Source organism: Urocampus carinirostris, chromosome 1 (genome assembly GCF_059441175.1).
Source record: "Urocampus carinirostris isolate Australia breed hairy pipefish chromosome 1, RoL_Ucar_1.0, whole genome shotgun sequence".
Taxonomy (NCBI): Eukaryota; Metazoa; Chordata; class Actinopteri; order Syngnathiformes; family Syngnathidae; genus Urocampus; species Urocampus carinirostris.
The window spans coordinates 12,801,915-12,823,840 of NC_142349.1; the positions used below are offsets into that span (position 1 = coordinate 12,801,915).

Here is a 21,926-nt window from a genome sequence, read left to right on the forward strand (position 1 = left end):
CGAAAAGGGATTATTTGTTGCATTGCTGATTTTTTGGGGGGGTTTATTCTTTTGACATTCGCTCTGTAACAGTTATTGCAATAGTGTTTTATTTATATATTATAGTGTTTAGGGTTTTAGAATGTCTTATTTTGTAACAATGACAATAAAGGTATATTCTATTCTATGTACACTATTTGTGCTTTTTGACTTTCCAATTATTGTACAATGAAAGTTGAAATTTATCGATACTACCGTGCATTTAGTTGGAACGGATCGATACTAAAATTCCCTGTATCGCACACCCCTAGGAATATAGTCATTGTCCAATCAGTGCCAACTTTGAGCCGTGATGTCATTTCAAAAACAAACATGACAAAAAACAAGCAGGGTTCATCACGACTACATGTGAAACGATGTTTATTCAGCAGTCAGTATGGGATGAAAACATTTGCTTTGGCACAATGGCTTCATGTGAACAAGCTTGTCTGTGAGTATGACAACGAAATAAATACTTAAAACCACAATTTACTTCCCAAATAAATATACAATATCATCTACATTAACGATGCACTGCCCGTTTGAAAACATGAAATAACACGAGGGAGAAAAGTGGGTTTAGTTTATCGTTTTTTGGATGGTGGAGTGAATTTTTGAGATGAGCGCAAACATCCAATGGTTCGGATTACCGCAACGGTCCGACAGTATAAACATTCGTAAACTACGTCTGGAAGGTTTGCAATCAGCCGGATACTTGAGACGCTTTTGTTTGCAATTGTCAGGACCAGTTTGGTAATTGTGCGCAACAGCATAATTGAAGTGCTTGGTTTGGGATTTTTTTTTGTGGTTGTGACTCTAATGCAGGATTGCGGGACCTCTTGTATGGAAAGAATAATATCTTAAATGTTCCGTTTCGTATTTTTGCCGACTATTTCATTCATATATCACTTGGAGGCCGCGGTACGAGATGGTAAAAGGGGGTTGGCGGCAGAGTTCAAGGCAAATTCTGTCAGGATTGATGAATAAGGGTTAGGCTAGGAGTTAGCTTCAAATGTAAGGTTAAGGAAAAGAGCCAGGGTTAATCTGGGCAAGCCTGACAAAATATTGTCATGACGTTGTTTTCTGAATCCTTAACCATCACCCACTACGTTGGCTTTGGTTGTACATTAAGCACCAATCACAACAAAAAGGATCTGATGCAACTTCCAGATCCCCAAGAAAATTCAAGGTGGCTGCAGTAAAGCTCTGTAGTAACAACCTTGTAAATGAGTCTTCGCTGTGCTTATATCTATTATGTTGATACGATTCTGGATTGTTAAAATCAAATAAAGTGAAAAGGAGGGACTGATGTTGGCAAATATCAATTTTTAATTGTTACTTTGATAATAAAAAGTACAATATAAATATAACATGAATTTATGACATCTGTAAGCGGAAGCGAAGTAACAAGAGACACACAAAAATAATCCTCTTGCCCCCTTATTATGCGTCCATTTTGCCTCATTGTAACAGAGCTATTCTTTAGCAAAAATTAACAGTATTGTTTTACAGTAAATTAGTTCTGGTGAAGTATCACAACACATACCTTTAAAAACCACAGTATCCTAGGATTTTACGGCATTTGACTCATTTGGAGATTTTTTAGGATTTATGTTACAGCTGTCATTTTGTTTGTTTTTTGTAATTAAGTCATAGTAATGAATTGGTTAGGAATTTTCATTAAATAAAGTTTGCCATTCCTGCTTCAGTGAGCTATTGTAAATGCGCACATTGAGGTGGAGTTAGGGACATAAGATGCAATAAATAACAGGAGTGAAATAGAATATAGCTATAAAATTAATCAACAATAGACTTTTCTGTGAAATAACACTGCGGTCAGTAACATAAACAAAGCAAAAAAAAAGATACAATACATTTTTTTCGTTATGATATAATATCATGAGCTTCAAAGTTGCAAATGACTTGAATTCCACTTTTAAGGTGACTCAGCATCCGTGTTGTGATTATGAAATCTGGCAAACTGTGGTTTGTCTAGATCTGATGCAGACTAATTGGGAAAATCCACAAAATTCCTGTTCGAAAAAAACAAAAAAGCTAATTCCTGTGCAACAAACAAAGCAGTCAATTGGGAGGGCGCGTGCAACAAGTCTGATCTGCATTTTTTTTTTCACTTTCTTTTTTTTACGTGTTATTCTTTAAATTGTAGCCAAGAGGGTGAGTCATGCGCTTGTACCGAAGGGGCCCGAATTGTTTTAATTGTTTCTCTGGCGCATTCTGTGAATGTCATCTGCTCTCCAAATCCTCGTAGCTCTTTCGATAGGTGTCAAAAATGCACAAGTCGCTTGTAGCAGCAAGTTGTTTTCTTAAGAGCATTCCCTTGTGTTTATAAGATTAAGATAACATTTTGACCCTTGCCTTTGATATTATTCATTGTCAATCAGTTTTTGCTCAGTTGAGGAAAATATATGGCTTAGGGAACAAAAACAGCAACTTATTTACACCTCATGGTAGGGTGGTGGTGGCATTTGAAAAGCATCTCTTGCTTAGCTACAGAAGTTGACGTTTACAATCAAAATGTGACTCAACATCCGCACTTTGCATAAACTAACTTTGAATTGACCCCTTATAAGTAATGCGTAAGTATGCTCAGATTGAGGAATCCGATGCAAGTGTTTTTCTTAGGACAAAATTGGAATTGACTGATCGGCAAACATGTCTTACTAACTATGTCAAGTGAGAGGAAGAAAAAATATTCTAAATTCAGAAAATCTAGATTTGTTTGGGAATTTCAATTGTTTTGGGAATAGTTAGTGTTTGCTAGAGCTGGTTTTAGATGTTGGATTTGGGTAATGTTAGCATAAAAATTGTGCCAGGATTAGCATTGACTTTAGGTACACATAGGCCCTTCTGAATCTGGGTCAGGGTCATAGCTGAAAAGGTTTGTTGAATAAATTTAGCAAGTTTGTTCATTATGGATTGCAACCAAAGCAAAATATCTCTAGGTTTTGTGAAAAATTGCTGTGCGTTTGATATTTCCAGAGCTAGGCAAATTGGTCCAAGGACCCATCTTTAACAGGGGTCCCCCTTTTACCAAGTACCGTTGCACTATTACACCCAGCAAAACTGGTTAAAAAGACCTTGAGAAGACAGTTAACAGTACAACCGGACCTGCCTAGTTCTAATCTTTCAAGGGATCTTTAATGTTGTGGAGAGTATGAAAATGTAACTTTGGTGATCATGTGTCAGATATGAAAACTAATGTGAATGGAATGTGAATGAAAAAAATGCCGTTCTTAGTGACTTAACATTCTTAGTGATCCATGTTCACAGGATCTTGAGGTGTTTCCAAGAGAAACTGTGTGTATTGTATTGTCTTTTTTTCTTGTCGCTAAAGCATTTTGGGCTACGGTTGGAGTGAGAAATGTGGTGTGACTGTCTGACGACTTGGGCCGTGACTCAGAATTCGTCACTCTGTGACCACACAAAAGACACGCAAAGTCATAGATAGCTGAATCACCATGTTTTTTACAGTGTTACTACACAGATAGAAATTATCATACAAAAAATGTGAATAGCAGTCACTGTCTGCCAGCTTGTTGATTGACGTGTTATCCTTCTGAATCTATTCCTGAATTTGTATTCCATTGTTTCGATGTTGGAAAAACTCAAAGCAGCTTCAAAAAGGGCACCCCAGATGGGGTCATACGCAGCCGCAGTATTTGGCTGAAATGTTCTGTATGGTGTGGTATCGGCTGCGGTTGTCCAGGAAGGAGAATTCCTTCTCAAAGGCGGTGGGCCGGCAGCAGGGGCCGTTGCCCACTTTGTCTTTGCGCCCCTTCTTGCGGAATCCTGTCCTCATCATGTGCTCCATGGTGATGTCGTAGTTGCGCCTCTGCGCTGTGCACTTGCCGCTGCAGTAGCGCAGCATCACTGTTTCGTCGCTGTCGTAGCCCAAGCCCAGTTCGCTCACCGTCAACTCCAGCTCCCTTACGGAGCACGGCTTGGCCCGCCGCGCTCTTTTAGTCCTTCGGGCCTGGCTACGATCCCGGTTTTTCCGCCTCTTCCCATCTAATAACGTCCCCACTACATGCTGAAGCTCGCCTTCTGTGAAACTCTGGAACATCATGGACACTGCAGACAAGATGATAAAAAGGTGTAGACAAGATGTTGGAAATGGATCGAAACGGCACAACAGAGTACCGTGACAGCGCTAGAGACGGGCATCAAATATTCTTTATTATAATTCCCTTAATGTAAATTGGGAAGGTCCAAAAATCAATTTACTTCTGGGAGTAGGCGCGGTCAATTTCCTGGGCCAATGGACTCCCTACCCGACCTGCTATGCATGATTTTGAGTTCCTGACTGTGATGTCCTAACCATTCATCCAAAGGGCCACCAAGTTTTTTTATTGCAACATAAAAAATCCAATCTTCAATTCAATTCATATTTTTAAAGTTGAAAAATTTACCTATAGTTTAGTGCCTTTTATCATGGCATCATTTTATCTAAAAGAAAAAAAAAATAAACCCACAGGAAATTTGGTGCCCAACTTTTTCCATCATTTTCCCTCATAAGCAACAAGTAGTACATTTTTTTAAGTCGGGCTTTAATAAAATATGTTTCTTACTACTTCAATCAAAGTTTAGTAGTGTATGAACTTTATTGTATTGAATATAGTAGCACAAATTGTTTAAAGTGTGATTGAGAAATAGTTTTGCTTTGCATTCGCATTTGGATTGGATTTGGTTTTAAGTTGAAGTTTTCAAGGATATGTTTTTGTATCTTTGATATTTAACAGATGTGGGTCAGTTAAGGTTAGGTCCGTCTGTCTGTACGTCTGGGATTTTGGTCAGGGTTATATTTATTGTTGGGTTTTTGGTTTTAGTCCCGTTTGAGTGATTTTTCAGTTTTTGTTATGAGCTCAAATTGTGGATGACATACGTGTTGTGGATCACAAACGTGGCTGTCTAAGGGTTTCAAGTTCGCGGTTTGGAATTTGAATACATTTAAAGACTTTGATTTTTTTCATTATGTTTAGGTTTTGTGGGCTTCCTGGGTTTGTATTGGGACAAATAATTATACTGTCAACTAAAAGGATGCATGGCAGTATTTTTATGTTGACCCTGCGATTGGTTGGCAATCAGTGTAGTGTGTCCAACACCCTCTTAACCGTAGTGATAAGATATTCAGAAAATAGATCAACAAAAGGATTTAGATAGGTTTCATCAATTTGTGACCAATGGCTATCTTCATACTTATTTTATTCAAGGTTTAGCATCATAGTTCTTAATGGCTGTAGTTCTAAATTGTGAACCTATTTATTTGCAGTAACCATTACCTGTCTGTCCACTGTGATTTCATCTGTTTTAATCTTTATTGGGACAGGTTTCATCCACAAAAAATAAGTTGTGCACAAAACTGCACAGGTTTGTAAACATGGTATAAAACAAGAAATATGAAACGCTAATTGCTTGCAGATCATTGTCAGAAATTAAAACCTGCTTGAACTTGCTACGGTGACTGTTTGTAGCGTGATGTCATCATTTTACAGGCTTGTGCACATTATGTAGTATGTTCGATTTGGGGGTCAGTCAAGGTTAGGATTAGGGTTCAAACTGGGGATCGAAGTTGTTTGGAGGGGGTACGTTCAAAAGTTCGAAATCGTAAGTTGTCCTAATGCATCCTCCCACATTGCAAAGAGAGCTCAGTTACTGTAAGTCAATTGAAAACTTAAAATTATCGTCAGGGGTGAAAGTGAGCTTGACTGTTTGTCTGCATCCGTCCGGCAACTGGCTGGCTGCCAGTCCAAGGAAAAACCATCTCTGGCAAACATTCAAATGGAATACCTTCAAGATAAAATGCAACCAAAGTGGACATGGATGTTTTAAAAAAAATGATGGCCTTAGGTTAACAGCTAAAAAAATGGTTCAAGGTTTACCACTTTGATATAACGTATTTTTAAGACTATAAGGCATCCCAATTAGGACATAAATTTGAAAGCGCGCCCTATGTACCGCAGAATACAGTGTAAATATTTAGACACGCACACAGTAATCATAGGTATGTGATTCCGCAAAAGGTTCTTCGGTATTTCAACAATATTTGTGCAATGATTGATGAGTGCATAAACATTTCTCATCCTAATCCTAAAACATTGTATTAGAGCTTCTCTTATTATCACACTATTTTCACTCACGGTGGCAGAAACTTTTTCTTTTTCATCATCAACTTCAGAGAACAGAGAAAGGTATTTTACGTACGTATACATATTCAACTTCAATGTTATTGATACATAGGTGAAGAAGTAGAGAGACTGTTTAACCAATCAGAATGCAAAATAAAATGCTCTGGGCAAATCAGTGTTTTGGCATCAGGAACAAAACTGTGTGATGATGAAATAAGAACTAATGCCTTTTCATCTGACATCTGTATCACTGGTTGTATAAGTGTCACCACTGCGACCCAGGTTCGTTTCCCGTTGCATACAATATTTTTAGGATTTTGGTGAGGAACAATTATCAACTGATCAATTATTGCTGTATTATATTCCATAAGTGTATTCATTATCCAATGGTTCAGGCGTCCCATATAGTCTTGTGCGCCTTGCGCTTAAAAAAAATTATGATAGAAGACTTTTTTTGGAGGGGGTGCACCTTATACTCCAGTGCGCCTTAAAGTGTGGAAAATATGGTCAAGTCAGGTTTATTGTAAACTCCTTATCACAATGAGAATGGTGATTCCATTTGCTTTAAAATGAAGATGACAAAAATGACAGTGAAAGTGGTTCTTACACTCTGAAAGTAAGGAGTTCATGTTGTCCGTTGAGCGCGTCTTCCGATGAAGGGCAGTGGCCCACGCGGCCGCTGGCGAGGAGGACGGAGTTCCTGAGGGTGAAGAATGCCGCGAAGAGAATGAGACTGAGGCGGACGAAGATGAGAATTGCTGTTTGGTCTTTGCTTTTGGGGGTCCAGCGATGGTGGCCATGTTTCTAACGAGGATGACAGAGAGGGCAGCGCCACAGAGCATGCAGGCAAAAGTAGCACTTTTCCATAACTTCATCTTAGAGCGTAGAGGATCATTGAGACGCTGGAAAGAAAAAAAAGAAAGTCAAGGAAAAATGAAAACCATCATACATATATCCCCTAAGTTTAAAATCCATTGCTTCATTCATAATCATGAATTGTTTATTTAGTATCATTGTAAACAATTATTCCTACCATCAGTAGTGCTAGATGAAGAGAGTTTTGTGGTGTTTGGGTTGGGTAGAGTTGCACTGTTTCACTGTTTAGAATTTAGGTTAGGGATTGGTAGACGTATAGTCTTGGTACAGGATCACTTGTGGGTGTTAGAGCGTTGGGATGTGTTTTAGGTCAGATAAAGCCAGACAGGTCGGTTTAGTGTTTGCTTCTGGTAGAATTCAAGTTTGGGTCCTTTTTTTTTTTTTTGCAATGGGGTCCTTGAAAAGCAAGTGTTTTTGTGTGAAGTGAAATTGTGTGATATTTGGCTGCAAAACGAGGTACATGTGTTTTGGCTTTTGGATGCTTGAATTGTAGGCAGTATTTTAAAAATGCAATTTTGTAGGGAGTAATGTTGAGTATTTGTTGTTAGGGTGAATCTTAACAATTGGAGTCAGTGTTTCATTTTAAAAGGAAATAGGATTACAGTTTGTGCTGTGACAGAACTGTTTTAGTCAGGCTTACCTAGTCCTGGTCAATCTTTTCCAAAAGCTACTGCCTATTCAGCTCACGATGCAAAGATGCTCAAAATGAGAAGAACAGGTTGTTTTCAACCTCCATAGATGGATGAAAGTTGTTTCATTAAGTGTTTAGTCTTTGTATTTAACAGAGGCATATTGTACACTAGTCTGAAGGCAGAGAAAGACGCAAGCGACCTTCTCTGGTGTCCATACTCAAACACATCTGCGGCATTTATCCAACTCGTCCAAAATCCTTACAGAAAGGGAAATCTTTTTTTTTTTTTTTTTTTAAATCATATGGAAACATCCAAAAGTTGCAGGACTTTCTCAAAATTGAGAATGGAAGGTCTTCACTTGGACTTTTTTCCTCAAATCACGATTGGGGTTTAAGATCGTGCTTCATGTAGGTAAAATTGTATTTTTGTTGCTTTGCTCAAAGCATTATTGTTTGAATGAAGGTGGCATCAGTATTCCACGTTGTGGTTTGGTTTTCACTTCCAATTTATGACTCTTAAGAATGCAAATTGAGCAATTCTCATCAGTAATGCCCAAGAAGGAGAAAGAATGAAAAACAAAACAGTGTAAGCAGTTAGCCTGAATGTTTCATAAACCTTGAAGCCCGGAGGCCTTCTACAAACTAAACATGGAAACGGGGACCGTTTTGTTGCTTCTTATCCGCTGGCTTTGAAAAATATATTTCAAACACCAAAACCTTTCAATCTTAGACCACCTTTCACAATGACCATTTAGAATATTTTACACACTTAGGGCTTCACATTTGTCTTATCATGTCACCATAAAAAGAAGAAAAAAGCATCCACAGAAATCATTTCCCTCGAGTCGGAAATAAGTAACTGACTGTCAGAGTCTAACAGCAAATCCAGACTGGTCCCTAAAGTGTTTTGCCAGACTAGATTGTGTTCACACATGTCAGTGTAGCGCTCACTAAAACATTTTGTACATGTACAAGAGTTTCCATTAAAGAAACATAATATGAATATATGACGCGTTATGAATCATGCAAATTCTCTACTTTTGTGTGTAGCAGGGAGAATTGCATTGCCGTCATTCCTTTGACTCCAGAATAACTACAAATGGGCTGTCTGTTAAGTAGGTTATCCTGATAGCTTCTGTCGATTTAGGTATGATGCTATTTAATCCAGCTTCAGTGTGTATTACAATTCCTAGATAGTAAAAACATAACAAAAAATAAATTGGATTACATTTAATTTGTTTCCTTAATTGAATTTGATTTGAAATAAAATCAAACATTTTATTTGAATTTGATTACCCCCAAAAATAAATGAAACATATTGTATGGTAAGATATAGTAACTATATAATGTATTTATATTAATTTTATTATGTTATTATTACCATTATTATTAGTAATAATAATATATAATCTAATAATAATATCTACTGTATAATATGCATTGAAAAACCCAAAATGCAACAAGACTAGTTTAGTTTTTTTATTTATTTTTTTATTGGGGGGGCATACATTTGATAAATACCTTGATAAATACCTTGATAAATAAAATGAATACATGATAAAAATAGCAAGTACAGAGAAATGTAGCCAGCTATTCGAATGGTGGGCTTAAGAGTGGCACCGATTTAACACATTTTAATTTGTGTCAAAAGAAAAATGTTTTTCCATACGATTTTATACATTAACATTTTGCCCATCTTAGCCATCATAGGTAGTATGTTGTACTGTCACATACATGCCAAAATACAAACAATATTCTTTCTATTTCCCTTTTGAGTGAATGCAAGATGCTGAAATGTACAGTAGTTCTTTGTTTTTGTTTCATATGACCGTCATATTGAAGTGCAAGTGTCATTAAACACCTTGAAATCTCTGTTTTAAGAACCCAGTTCATAAAAAGTGGCATAAGGTAATGTGGTATGCTGGGAACACGGCACTGGACAGGAAAAACTTATAAAGTGTATTCAACACTGCCCTGAAGATAATTTCCTGCTCTCTACCCAATCTGGAGGACACTACCTGCTTGCAATACTGCAGAGAAGCAGGAAACATTATAAGGGACTCTTCTCACCACAGCCACCATCTCTTCTATTTGTTGCCCTTTGATAGGCTTTACAGGTCCATCGAAACAAGGAAGAACAGGCTTAGAGACATCTTCTTCCCTAAGCCATCACAACCCTATACATGTGCACAAAACTGTGAAAATATAGCTTGCGACTTATTTCAGTTTTTTTTTGTCTTGCTGCTAAATATTATTGCACAAAACTGTGATAATGTACACCTTGTGATATATTTTTGTTATCTTTGTTGCTGCTTTATGTTATAGCACTTCTTTGCATGCATTATTGTTAAGATGCACTATTTTTTTTTCATGCACGAATAGTGCACTGGTATTATAAACTAGACCAGACTCTAGTCACTACGTTATAAATATTTCTTTCCGCATTGTATCCTGCTAGTATTGTATATTTTGTTTTCATAATTACATTTTAACCCTGTAGTGCTGTGTCTAATCTTGTTGCATACAATGGTTCACCACATAGATATCAATTGCAATAAAGACTATACTATTCTGTTACGTTTTATTCAGTCCATATCAAATGTGAGGCGTGCCTTTTTAAATTAAAAAAAATTCATCAGGTCATTTTTACCTCAAGGCAGCATTTATTTTCATACCTTACTCATCGTCATAATATTTCAAACTGTGTTGTTGTGTAACACACTTGAACACGCTTGCAAGTCACAACGCTAACCCGAGAGCAGGTGTACTTCGACGTTTCTCTCCAGAATGAAAGTTGAGGTGCAACGACTCTGATGAGAGCTCTGATTCGGGCCAGAAGGACAAGGAGAGATGAGGGAGGAGGAACCCCGGGAGGAGAAGCAGAGGAAGCAGCAGGAAAAGAAATTGGCAAACAAAACTAAAGGAAGCCGACGTAATCTTAGACACAAAAAAATGCAGGGAAATGACTTAATTTTGTGTGCGTGCACAATTAAGAAGCACATGTTTGAACTGCCAACAGTCTTCCAGGTGCGTTTGACCTATGGCTCGCGAGCAATATATTGCTCTTTTCCTAAATACATATGGCTCGGAGATAAGAAAAAAAAATGCTCATGCAAATTTCATCTGCGTTGTTCCAATTCTGAATTGCCCTTTCTGGAGTTCGATACTTGCAAAGCCAATGTAACACTGACAATGAAAACGGTTTATTGGGCCACAGGTTTCACCTCAGTTTACAGTCAAGGTCTCACACCAACAGACCCCGTTTTGGCTGTACGTCGCAAAGGAATCCTCTATATAGAAGCTCATTAAATTGTGTCTGTTTACTGTTAGACACTTTATTGTAAATCCACAAAACAAACTGTAAAACAAAAGGGTAGCCAAGTACACAGAGCGATTTGATTGGGTAAGGGGTGGTAGCAGACAAATTTGATCGCGTGGGCGGATCTCTGCACTGCGGGAGGAAGACAAGTTTATAGTGGTATATTTGTTGATATGAGACGGGCTCTGGCATTATTATTTTATAAATTTTATCAAATCATGTAACTTAACACATTGAAATAAAATGTGCAGAAAAAATGGTTTAGTCTGGAGAGCGAGTTTGGCCGTTTTGTTAAATTTTGTATTAAAATAAAAATATTTTGCTATTATGGCTCTTTGAGTCAAAAAGGTTCCTGACCCCTGGTTTAGCATTTTCGAGGCTGACTGTGAACACTCACCCAAGAAATATCACAATGCTACTATCAAACCAGCCATTTTTGATACGTCAAATTAACAAACATTTAAAGTATTTTTCTACACCTTTTCTCTGAGGCTCAAAAGCATGCAAGTGAATATGAAGTGATGTGATGCCCAATCGGCTGCTCTCAAGTCTACCCTGTGGCTGCTTTACCCACTACAGTGCAATTGACATGTTTTCATTTGGAATGCCTTTAAAACTGGGTCATAAAAACTCAATGTGCGTCAAGAATGACCCAACACAACTATTTGTGTTCATCATTTAACCGGGGGTTGTCACCAAGAGCCACATCCATGTTATTAATGGCTGCCCTCAATGGGCCTGATGTCATACATAATCTATAATATATATTATAGTGGCTGGGTTGGGCTTCAATAATAAGTTAATAAAAATCAAAAATAATTATGAAAAAAAACGAGTGGGTATATTGTATTTGACAAGCATTGTGGGTGATAGTTAGACATGTTAAGCTCTGCGGCAGGTCAGATTTGATCCACGGGCCATGAGTTTGAAACGTATTATTCAACTCAAATAGTTAATGTACAACTTGGTAAAGCAAGATCATTTTAAAAGCACTATTTTGAGTATGTACAAAATTTAAAATTGGTAGTATGAATTTAATTGATTTATAAATAATACAAGAAACTTTAATATAAAATACCCACACATTTACAAAGTGGTTTTGTTTCTAAACTAATACCTAAATGGGCAGTGTTTATCTTTGACCCTAAGATGTCGCTGTTTGTGTGGTGCAACCAAATACAAGTGCTAAAAAGCAAAATAGATTGCAGAGACTTACAGTGACCTAAGCATACAGTTTTTTTGCCCAGCCTTTCACAACGTTTTTGTTCTTGGGGCTACCTTTAGCAGCAAGATTTAAGACAATCATGACACAAGAGCCTCATCTTATGTAAAATGAATACCAATTTCTTGACCTACAACTATTTTAAACAATTTATATTAATGCATAGTTTATGCATTTTTGCTTATTATTCAAGTCAATATATATATCATTTTTAATGAATTAAGTATTTTTACTACTAGGATGCGCTAAATAATACACAAAGTCCCTTTAAACAATGACAATAAATATATCAGTCATACGACTAAGACTTACAACATTGGTACCGATTGCCTCCCTGTTTGGCGCTCAGTATTCGGGGTTGAAATTGGGGGGTTTGGTCACCTCATGACTTCCGATGACAAGTGTTGCAACACATTGGTTGGCGGGAACTATTGACGCATCATTTACTGTGCATAGTCGTACTGAATGATCGAGGATAAGACAAGGAAAAAGAAAAAGAGTTCCAAAGAAAATGATAAACCCCCCAATTTTTAAAAAAACATTGCATTTAAACTTGATACATTTTAGAATATATATTTTCACTACAATAAAAATGATTATATTATGTCTCCAATTTTTAGTTTATCTAATTACTTTTTAAACAAGGATATTTTTAGCATTTTTAATTCAAGTTCACTATTCCATTAACTGCCTCTTCAGGGTACCATTTAAGACGCAACTCTGGATAGCTTTTTTGACTGCTGACGGTTCTTGTCCTATTTTTGGGTTGTGGCATAGTTAGCACTATTCACTTATTCATTCATTCAGTGACTAGACCATTCTTTGATATTGTCAACCCAGTTCCTTTTCTGTCTTCCTCTTCTTGTGCGCTTTTGGACTGTGCCCTGGAGAATAAGCTTGGCCAGGACTGATGATCTTGTGACAGGACTATACCACTGACGTTTTTGTCCGGCACAGTTGACAACAGTTCTTCGTATGGTCCTATGTGCCCTTAGACGGTGTTGCGCACCATTTTGTCTTCTTGCCTATGTAGCTGATGCCTAGAAATTTCCTTTAGCATAGTTCATGTCTTGCAAGGGTAGTGGAAGGTGGAAATAACCAACGCTTGCATGAGTATTAACTTTGATTTTACTGCAAGGTTCTTTTCCCGTCAGATGGGTTTAAGTCTGAAAAGTGTGGCGATGGTTTGAGCTACCCAGGCCTTCTGGTTGTGAGTTCTGGTTGTGACACCTCTTCTGATATTACAGCTCGAATATAGTTAAATCTGGTGACAGGTTCAAAGAAGACCGCATAAATAAATCACGCTTCGATTGCGTGAAACTGAAAATACTATGGAGTATGATTTATTAAACTGGTTTTAATATAGAATGGCAAGATGTGGATATGTTTGCACCACTTACAGAACACTGTTGCTAAGGAATTATCCAAATTTTGGGCATAGAAACAGTTTTGGTTGCGGCAGAGAAAATTGAACTCCATAAAACGTGTACATGACGAGATCTTTTCACTGAACTTCGTGTGTCCTTTGCTCCCACATTTTATGTTAGAAGTTTGACTAATGTGTACTTGCTAAGACAACAAGCCTAACTTAATACAGTTGAGATATTTTATTCTTTAAATTCGTAGTTTGTGTGTGACATTCAGTCTGTTCACCCTCAAAGTCAATTGGCTGACTCGATCACTCATTCACTTATTCATTCATTCAGGCAACTGTAGCATCTCCCAAATTTTAAATGAAAAAACAAACAACCTATAAAACACTTGCCTGCGGATACAAAGAAAACACTACGCCTCAAAAGCACTTCATTCTACAGTTGTTTTCTACAACATCAAGTAAACAAATATACTTTTCTATCCCGTTGTGGATGAAGCATGATACAATTCTGCAGCATGTAATGTGCAAAAATTGAAACCGCGTCACTTCCAAAGGCAAACCTAAGTAGAAACTTCCTGCCAACCCAAATCAACAATTTGATTCTAATATTTGGTCTGGATTTTGGCTCTGTGTCAGTGTCTCTGCCCCTCACACGCCACATCCGAGGCCATCCTTTTCTATTGCGGCTTCAGCACCATTCCAAAGGAATGAGGAGTTTAGGGCACCATGTAAAAAGGAGCCCTCTTGTTGGAGGACCTCAAGGATGCCATTATTGAATAATTGACGAGGAATAACTGGGCGAGCGCCGAATCGCCTGGAGGATGAAGAGGCGTGGACGTGACACGAAGACGTTTCTGAAGTATGAAGCGCTTCTTTGTGCCAAAGGCAAAGCGGTTCCTTTTTACGACCGTGACCTCCGCGGTCATGTGACGTGACCACAAAGTCAGACGCCGCACGCTCCCTGTCGCATAACACCTGATAATCCACTTTACATAATGGCGCTTGATATGAAACCTGTTGAGGCGTCTGGTTTGAACGTGCCTGACGCGAGAGGCAGAAGATTGCGATAGTGTCAAAAACAAGAGATGCAACTGTGATAACATACTGTGAGTCAGAGTCTTAAAAAAGATAAAAGAAGGGGGTCCTCTCTAGAGGCGTGGTCGAGCCTTTCGCCTCTCGAGTCAGCGGCAGGTGGGCAGGGAGCGGAGTGCTCGCAGAGGTAACAGGGACATATTCCAAAGATCAAGGCGGGATTAGCACTAATGCCTGGAGTCGGCTTTATCTGCTGTCACGTGGGTGAACACCTGGCTGCAAAAACCAGGCCTTTCCTTTACATACGCTTGCTGTGTGTGTCTGTGTGCATTTGTATGTGTGTGCGTGCTTGTCTATAAGTGATAATCCTGCAGACACATTCAGTTTAGCAGTCAAGACCTAACACCTGTGCAAGACTTATTATTTAAAAGATGCCTCAAGTGGTCTCATGTGGATCTGCCAAAATAGGATTGGCAATTCTAAAACACGACTCTGTGCTAAAACCAATCTGACTGCATCAGCTCAGAAAGCAGATCATACTTAAAGGGATCGCTTCCTTTCCTGCATTACCACTTGTGGCTGGTTCAGTTGTTTTACATTCTAAAAATTGAACATTTTTCGAAAATGGTTTTGGAGGTCCAAAGATTTGGCAAGGAAGCGTATCACCAATTGTGATTTCTCAACATTTCAATATTCCAAAAATATAGAATTGAGTCAGGGGAAGAATATTCCTCAGAGTCTGTAGCCACAAAAACTATTTGTAATGGATTGAACCGTCCAACCCTTTTCCACACAAGATTTATTTTTACACATCAGGTGTATGAATAAGTGAGCAGCTCATTGGGTCTGGTGATACACTACAACGAGTAATCCATTTAAAGATCCTCACATATCAAAAATGTAGAACTGTTGTCTTAATACTTTGTACCAGACCTTTATTTTTAACACTTGGGAAGAAAGTAACCAGGGAATTTCACAAGTCCGTAGAACTAGGAACTAAAGACTGTTGTGGGTCTGGGGCAAAACCACCATTGTATTGAATCAGTCATTGAAAAAACTAGTCAGTTGTTCTTTATCTTTCTGTTAGACTCTGAGAACGTGGAAGCAGGCACTGTAACATGTCTGGAAAAACAAGAGACTGAGCGCCTCGGTAGGTTTGATGACTGAGGAAGCAATTGCCTCAATGATTCTGGAGATGTGCATCATTTGATTTTGTGGAACTGTAGTATCAGTTTAGGTCTATAACCTTCGTTAACTTTCTACTTTGTAGTAGATCTTTCTTTGCAAGTTGAGAGAATGAAAAAGCAGGCACCTAGGCAAGTCTGGAGAATGAAAACACAAGCATGTTGTCAAGTCGGTAGCAAAACCACTGTTTCTGATATTTTCGCGTTCACCGTTACAACTACTGAAAGGCTGGTACTTGTTTTTTCTACTTAATGTTCCTTCTTAATTTGGAAAAGCAATGTAGGAAGACTGCTCTCTTAATTACAATCACATCCTTTCTACAAAAAGTCAGCATAACATTTTCATATTTCCAGAAAAGGATTGTTAAACATAAAATGGCTTCAACTGGTCTGGATGACTATGAGACTAACACATCAATTGTATTGTTGCCGCCCATTTTGGCACTAATGTCATGCTCTGAAATACATTGTATACACTAAGGCTAGATTGGTTGTTCTAGATTAAGAAGAGCGCTTGAATCAGCGGGATGTCGTGAGCGCGGCTGGTGCTTGTTAGCGAAAGTTGCCCTCAAACGAGAGCAAATGTTGCTTTTATTGCAAAAACATTGTGGAATAAACGCTCGCAAATTCATACAAGCGCGGGCAAGCGTGAGCCGAGGAAACTTTTTGCCACCCTGCTAGCAAAGAAAACAATAACTTTCAGCTGGGGGAGCGTAAGTGAAGACGCCGGCAGCTTCCCTCCACTCTTCTCGCACTTGAACTTGTCAGTTGTGTGATTTGTGGGGGCGTGAACAGATGACGTCTCATTAGTTGCGGATGAGCACGATTGCAATCAAACATTAGCACCGACCGCAACAATTTCGTCCTATGCTCAACATCAGTCGCTCGAAATTGTATTTCATGGAACTGTGCATTTTATGTTTTGTTCAATGTGCTAGATTCAATATTTGTCATTTATGTATTATTCCATTTGAGGTATAATTTAATGTCTATAAATGTTCCCTAGCCATGTAGCATTGATTCATGTTTTGATTGGCAAAATATTTTAAGAATATTTTTTAAATTTAAAATCCTAAACCCGAACTCGGCCGAGCCCAACCTGAAAGTCAGGACGTGTTGAAAGTGGGTGGATTCTTCCCACCTCACCCAGAGTCCTCCGGATTCTTCACAAATAAAATAGGAAATGCCTGGTTTGCTTTGGGCTTGGCCCCCCAAATCAAATGAATTGGTCTAGGTCAGGCTGTGTCGGACCTTAATACCAGTGTGCCTGACCTTACCTCTATTCGAACATTTATTTCTGACTTTTTCTAAACCCATTCTCTTTTCTAGTAGAAATACAATATTATATAACGGTGAGCAAACTACGGCCTGCGGGCCACATATAGCTCACAAAGCTTTTTAATACGGCCTGCCGAACAAAAAAATGATAAAAATGTATTTATATATATATATATATATATATATTGCATATGTATCCATCTCAGTCAATTCAAGTCTATTCGCCTTATTGAGCGATAAAAACCTTAGAAAAACACAACGCAGCAACTATTTAATTACCACAAGATAGACTATGTAGAGTTCTGTGACAATATTGGCAATCTAAGAGGATGTTGTCATCTGCTACCAGTGACCGAGATCATCCGGTTTGAAGACGAAATGGGCTAGACAAGTTCAGTCTAACAACAAAAAACTATTCATAAAAAAAATACTCAAATACAAAAAAAATGTTTTATAAAGTTCCCAATTAACTGAAAAATATTAAATACCAGGAAAACATATTTGTTTAGAGGAATTTATTTAATGGTAAAAATATTACTAATAAACATATGTTGTATGTTTTGGTAGCTGTCTTGTCCACAGTGTCCGCTTTGATATCTCCCTTCGAAGAAAAATGTATTAATACTGCGCTCGAGGCTAAAATTGGAATAGCTGGCTAATTTTTTCTGTACTTGCCATTTTTTAATTGTGTATTTTATTTCTTGGAGTATTTATCAAACTCCATGAAAAAAAAACACTAATGAGCTAGCCCTTTTGTATTTTGTGTTTTTCTTTGTACAGTATATTGTCATATTTTGTGGTTGAAAAGAGGCATTTAATGAGTTATTTTTCTTTTTTGAATGTTTTAAAACTAATTGTATGAAACTAATCAATTCATAAATAAATATAAAATCAAATGGAACATGTAGATGTCTGCATGTATATATATATATATATATATATATATATATATATATATATATATTCATAAATTGATGTGGGAAAAAAGGGAGTCTTTGTTTTTTCCATGTCACAACAGAGTAGAAAAAAAAAATCTAATCACACAATAAATCTTTTTTTCTTCCTGGCTCGTCGGCATTTTTTTAAACACATTGTCCACCACTTGTTTACAAGCTATAAATTCAAATACGTATTAAACATAAAAAATCGCAAATGAGAGATATTTGAAATACAATGAAGTCAGTTTTGGTATAGTTTTATGTTCTTTATATGACCTTTTATTGTGCACATGAATATAAGGATAATTAAAAAAAATGCTAATGATATTTAGAGGCTCGATATAAGGTTTTGGGTTCCCCTGTGCCAAGTATTGAAGTTGATTCCACTAGTTGAGGTCCAGTTCCTGGAATAAGATTTTCCCTAATTTTTCGATTCCTGGAATTGGACCTTCAACCATCAGTCACCCTCTACCGAACCGAAGAACTTGCCGGAAGCACTTGCCATCTCAGGGTCAGAAAGTCCAAGTTGAAAAAAATGGAAGCAGTTCCGACATTCATGGACACCCACGTGAAGATGGTCCCTAGACTATACCCTCAACCATTAATTAAAAAAATAAAATAATATAAATATATGTATGTCCTTTATATAATACACGGATATTATACATTCAATTCCAAACATTTTATATAAATATATTTTTAGACAAAATATTTGGAATAGGCTGAGCAATGGCTATATTAAATATAAGCATTTATTTCCAGAAAGTAGGGCAGCACGGCGGCGCAGTGGTTAGCGCTTGTGCGGCACAGTTCATGTCATGGGAACCTGTCGTGGGTTCAAATCCAGCTCCAAACTTCCTGTGCGGAGTTTGTATGTTCTCCCCGTGCTTGCGTGGGTTTCCTCCGGGCACTCCGGTTTCCTCCCACGTTCCAAAAACATACATTTCAGGTGAATTGGCCGGTCCAAATTGTCCCTAGGTGTGAATGAGCGAATGAGTTGTCTGTCCCTGTGTGCCCTGCGATTGGCTGGCAACCAGTTCAGGGAGTCCCCTGACCACTGCCCGGAGATGGCTGGGATGAACATTTATTGAATTTATTGGTCTTCCTCTTTCTTTTATATTTCTATATCCATATTTTTGCAATATTTGCATTTTCCTCTATCAGCAGACTTTGTAAATTTAAAATTTATCAGATTTGATTTTTAGAATTTTTTTAACACATTTTTAATGATGTCTTACTAACATGATTTGTCCTTGTTAAAATCTCTGATAAATCACGTGGATTTGCCGTTAGCATCAATACACGGCACAGAACAGGGGTCAACAACCTTTTTAAAGCTGACAGCTACTTTTTGTTACTGATTACTGTTAACTGCTACCAGTTTGATATACATTTCTGAAATAACATATTATTTGTATGTTGGTGTTATCACCAGGTTGTAAAGATTGGAGGTGAACCACTAAACATACCAGTTATAAAACATATTTCCTATAAAGTCACAATGACCGATGTTGCTTTTTCAGAACCAGTCCGCGGGCCGCTCAGGTGGTCTTAGGAGACTACCTGGTGCCCGCTGGCACCGCATTTGAGACCTCAGGCTCCACGCTAATGAGCTAAACATAATAACAAGGGTCAAAAATCACCTCTAAAACGCACCGTGGCACGAGAAAGCGGCAAATAAAGTCAACGGTGTTACATGACAAGCAACTGGGCATGTATGATTGTTTTCCCGACACCATCGGGATTAATCCCGGTCTGCGTTGTGCCGGGGGCGCGAGGCCAAAAACGCCTCGGCCATAAGCTTGACTGGTTTAAGGCCCACGAAGGAGATGCGGCGTCTTTACCGTTCAGGGCGGCTAATCCAGATTTAGCTGTGTGGTATTTGTCTCAGGCTGACCTCCACTAGGCAAGTCCATCACCATGTGTAAGGGCGAGGAACGCACATCCCGACTCTGCTATACCGACAGGGGAGGGAGCTGTCCGGACTTGACGAGGGGCCCTTCAGCGTCTTCTCTTCTTTTATCGCTCGTGCTCCTCGGCTGGGAAGATCCAAATCGGAATTCCTGGGACTTTCATTGCCCTTCGAGCGAATCGACCCGGGAAGTTAAAGTTTGAAAGGTAACGGGCATCAGCATCTCGTCCGCAGCTGTGAGATTGTGGAAGTGCGGTGGAGAACGTCTCTGCCTGCCTTTGCACGCCTCCCCCCGACCGCTCCAACTGTTGCTCCTCCTCCTCCTCCTCCTCGGATTACCCCGACATGATAATCTCCCTCAGGGCCGAAGCTCCGAGAAGATGCTTTGGCCTGGCGGGAACGACGGCTTTACGTTCACCTTCTGCTCCCCGCGAGAGTCGGGAATGGGTGGCGGGTGTGCCGCAATCTTTTAAGGGGAATTAAGAAAGTTCACAACAGGTTTTAATGCCACTAAGATGAGTCTAAACCCACTTAGATCAACTTATCACAGTGGAGGCATTCCGTGATAATGGATTCTGCCAATGAAAGCGCCTCTAAGAGTTGTAGGTTTTTGGTTGCGGGGCAGATGGTTGGGTGTTTTGTTCACGATCTGCAAGAAAATAAAGAGTCCTTAAGAAGATCCACAACCAGGTGGGCAGGAAAGCCAATAAACAACAATCTCCAATCTCTGAACTTTTGTATAGGGCTGCCAAACTGCTCGACCAGTCACCTTGCCCTTTGGCCAAGAAATCGACTTTTAATGATGCGTAGCATTGGAACGATGCAGTTCCTTGAAAGCCTTCCAGAAAAGTGTTCCTTCCCTAAAAAAGACAATTTCTTCAAGAGGTTTGGAGTCACTTCCCTTTTTAATGAATTGTCTCCTAATAGTCTTAAAACACAGAAGAAGGAGACAATGGCCTAACCAGATCAGCAAATGCCACCACACGTAAGGACTTAACTACGCGCCCCCAATGCCATTATACAACAATCTCCAATCTCTAAACATTTGTATGAGCTGCCAGTCTGCCAGAAGTGTAACCTTGCGTCGCCTCCTCCCCAAAAAATTACTGTTATTTATGGGTAGCATCAGAACGATGCAGTACCTCAAAAGCCTCCCAAAAAGTGTCCTTTCCCTCGGGACATTGACAGAGAAACCTTTCAGTGGGTCTGGGAAGATCTCAGGCATAAAATGTCAATCAATAAATCAACTCGGGCCAAGCTTTTTTTTTTCTTCACGGAGGATCTGCACAGCATGCACTTACTTTTACTTGATTAATTATCTGGATTATTTTTACTCCTACTTGAGTAATATTATTCTGAAGTAAGTTATTTTGCTTGAGTAACAAGCGTAAGCGCTGAAATTTGTCACTGTGCATACCTCGGCGCCGAAGTGCACACTTGAGTCCGAAGTAAACCAAAAGTTGCACTTCTGCGCTCCACTTTGGTGCTGCACATACTTAAGAGGGACTGGGCCGGAAGTAAACTTTGACGCCAAAGTGCAGCTTCGGGTTTACTTCGGGCCAGTCCCTCAAATCAAGTTAATCGGTTGGGCTCGGGCTAGTTCGGGCTTTTATACCCGCAGGCAAGGACAGGTCGGGCTGGATTTTTTAGGCAGATTTTACCACTAGTCTGGAGTCATTTAATTTCTAATTAATTAGTTCCTAAGACTCTTAAGAGACTGAAAGTAAAGCCCTCAACAGTTCTGTAAATGCCACCACTCAGAAGGACTTTGGATCACCCAAAACAAAGCATAGGAAAGCAGATAAATGCCAACCTTCATATTAAACCATTAGTGACATAGTGCCACACTGCCCATCAAGTCACCAAGATTAATCTCCAGCCAAGCCATTAACTTCCAAGGTTTACCGCAGAAGTGGTTAACACATGAATGGTTCTGGAGTTATACACTTAATTTAACACAAAGCAAGTCCAGTGAATAGGGAGTAAATGGCCACA

The 21,926-nt window shown here is 38.8% G+C and overlaps 1 protein-coding gene across 2 annotated transcripts; it reads right to left on the bottom strand.

The window, feature by feature from the left end:
- Positions 1-382: 382 nt before the first annotated feature.
- LOC148373606 (neurturin) lies at positions 383-20,212 on the bottom strand. Of its 2 annotated transcripts, none has more exons than XM_088327203.1 (3): positions 19,917-20,212; positions 6,772-7,066; positions 383-4,110 (listed from the first exon to the last, which is right to left on the bottom strand). In XM_088327203.1, the coding sequence occupies exons 2-3, from the start codon at positions 7,037-7,039 to the stop codon at positions 3,680-3,682; spliced, it is 699 nt and encodes a 232-aa protein (XP_088183329.1). In that variant the 5' UTR covers positions 7,040-7,066; positions 19,917-20,212; the 3' UTR covers positions 383-3,679. The 2 variants fall into 2 exon arrangements, with proteins under 2 accessions (XP_088183329.1, XP_088183320.1); XM_088327194.1 differs by having other exon boundaries at positions 19,864-20,212.
- Positions 20,213-21,926: the final 1,714 nt, after the last annotated feature.

Coding starts and splice junctions, on each gene's coding strand:
- LOC148373606 (XM_088327203.1), bottom strand. CDS start 7,039: ATGAAGTTATGGAAAAGTGCTACTTTTGCCTGCATGCTCTGTGGCGCT. Junction 4,111..6,771: donor GAACTCCTTACTTTCAGAGT/GTAAGAACCACT, acceptor TCTTGTCTGCAG/TGTCCATGATGTTCCAGAGT.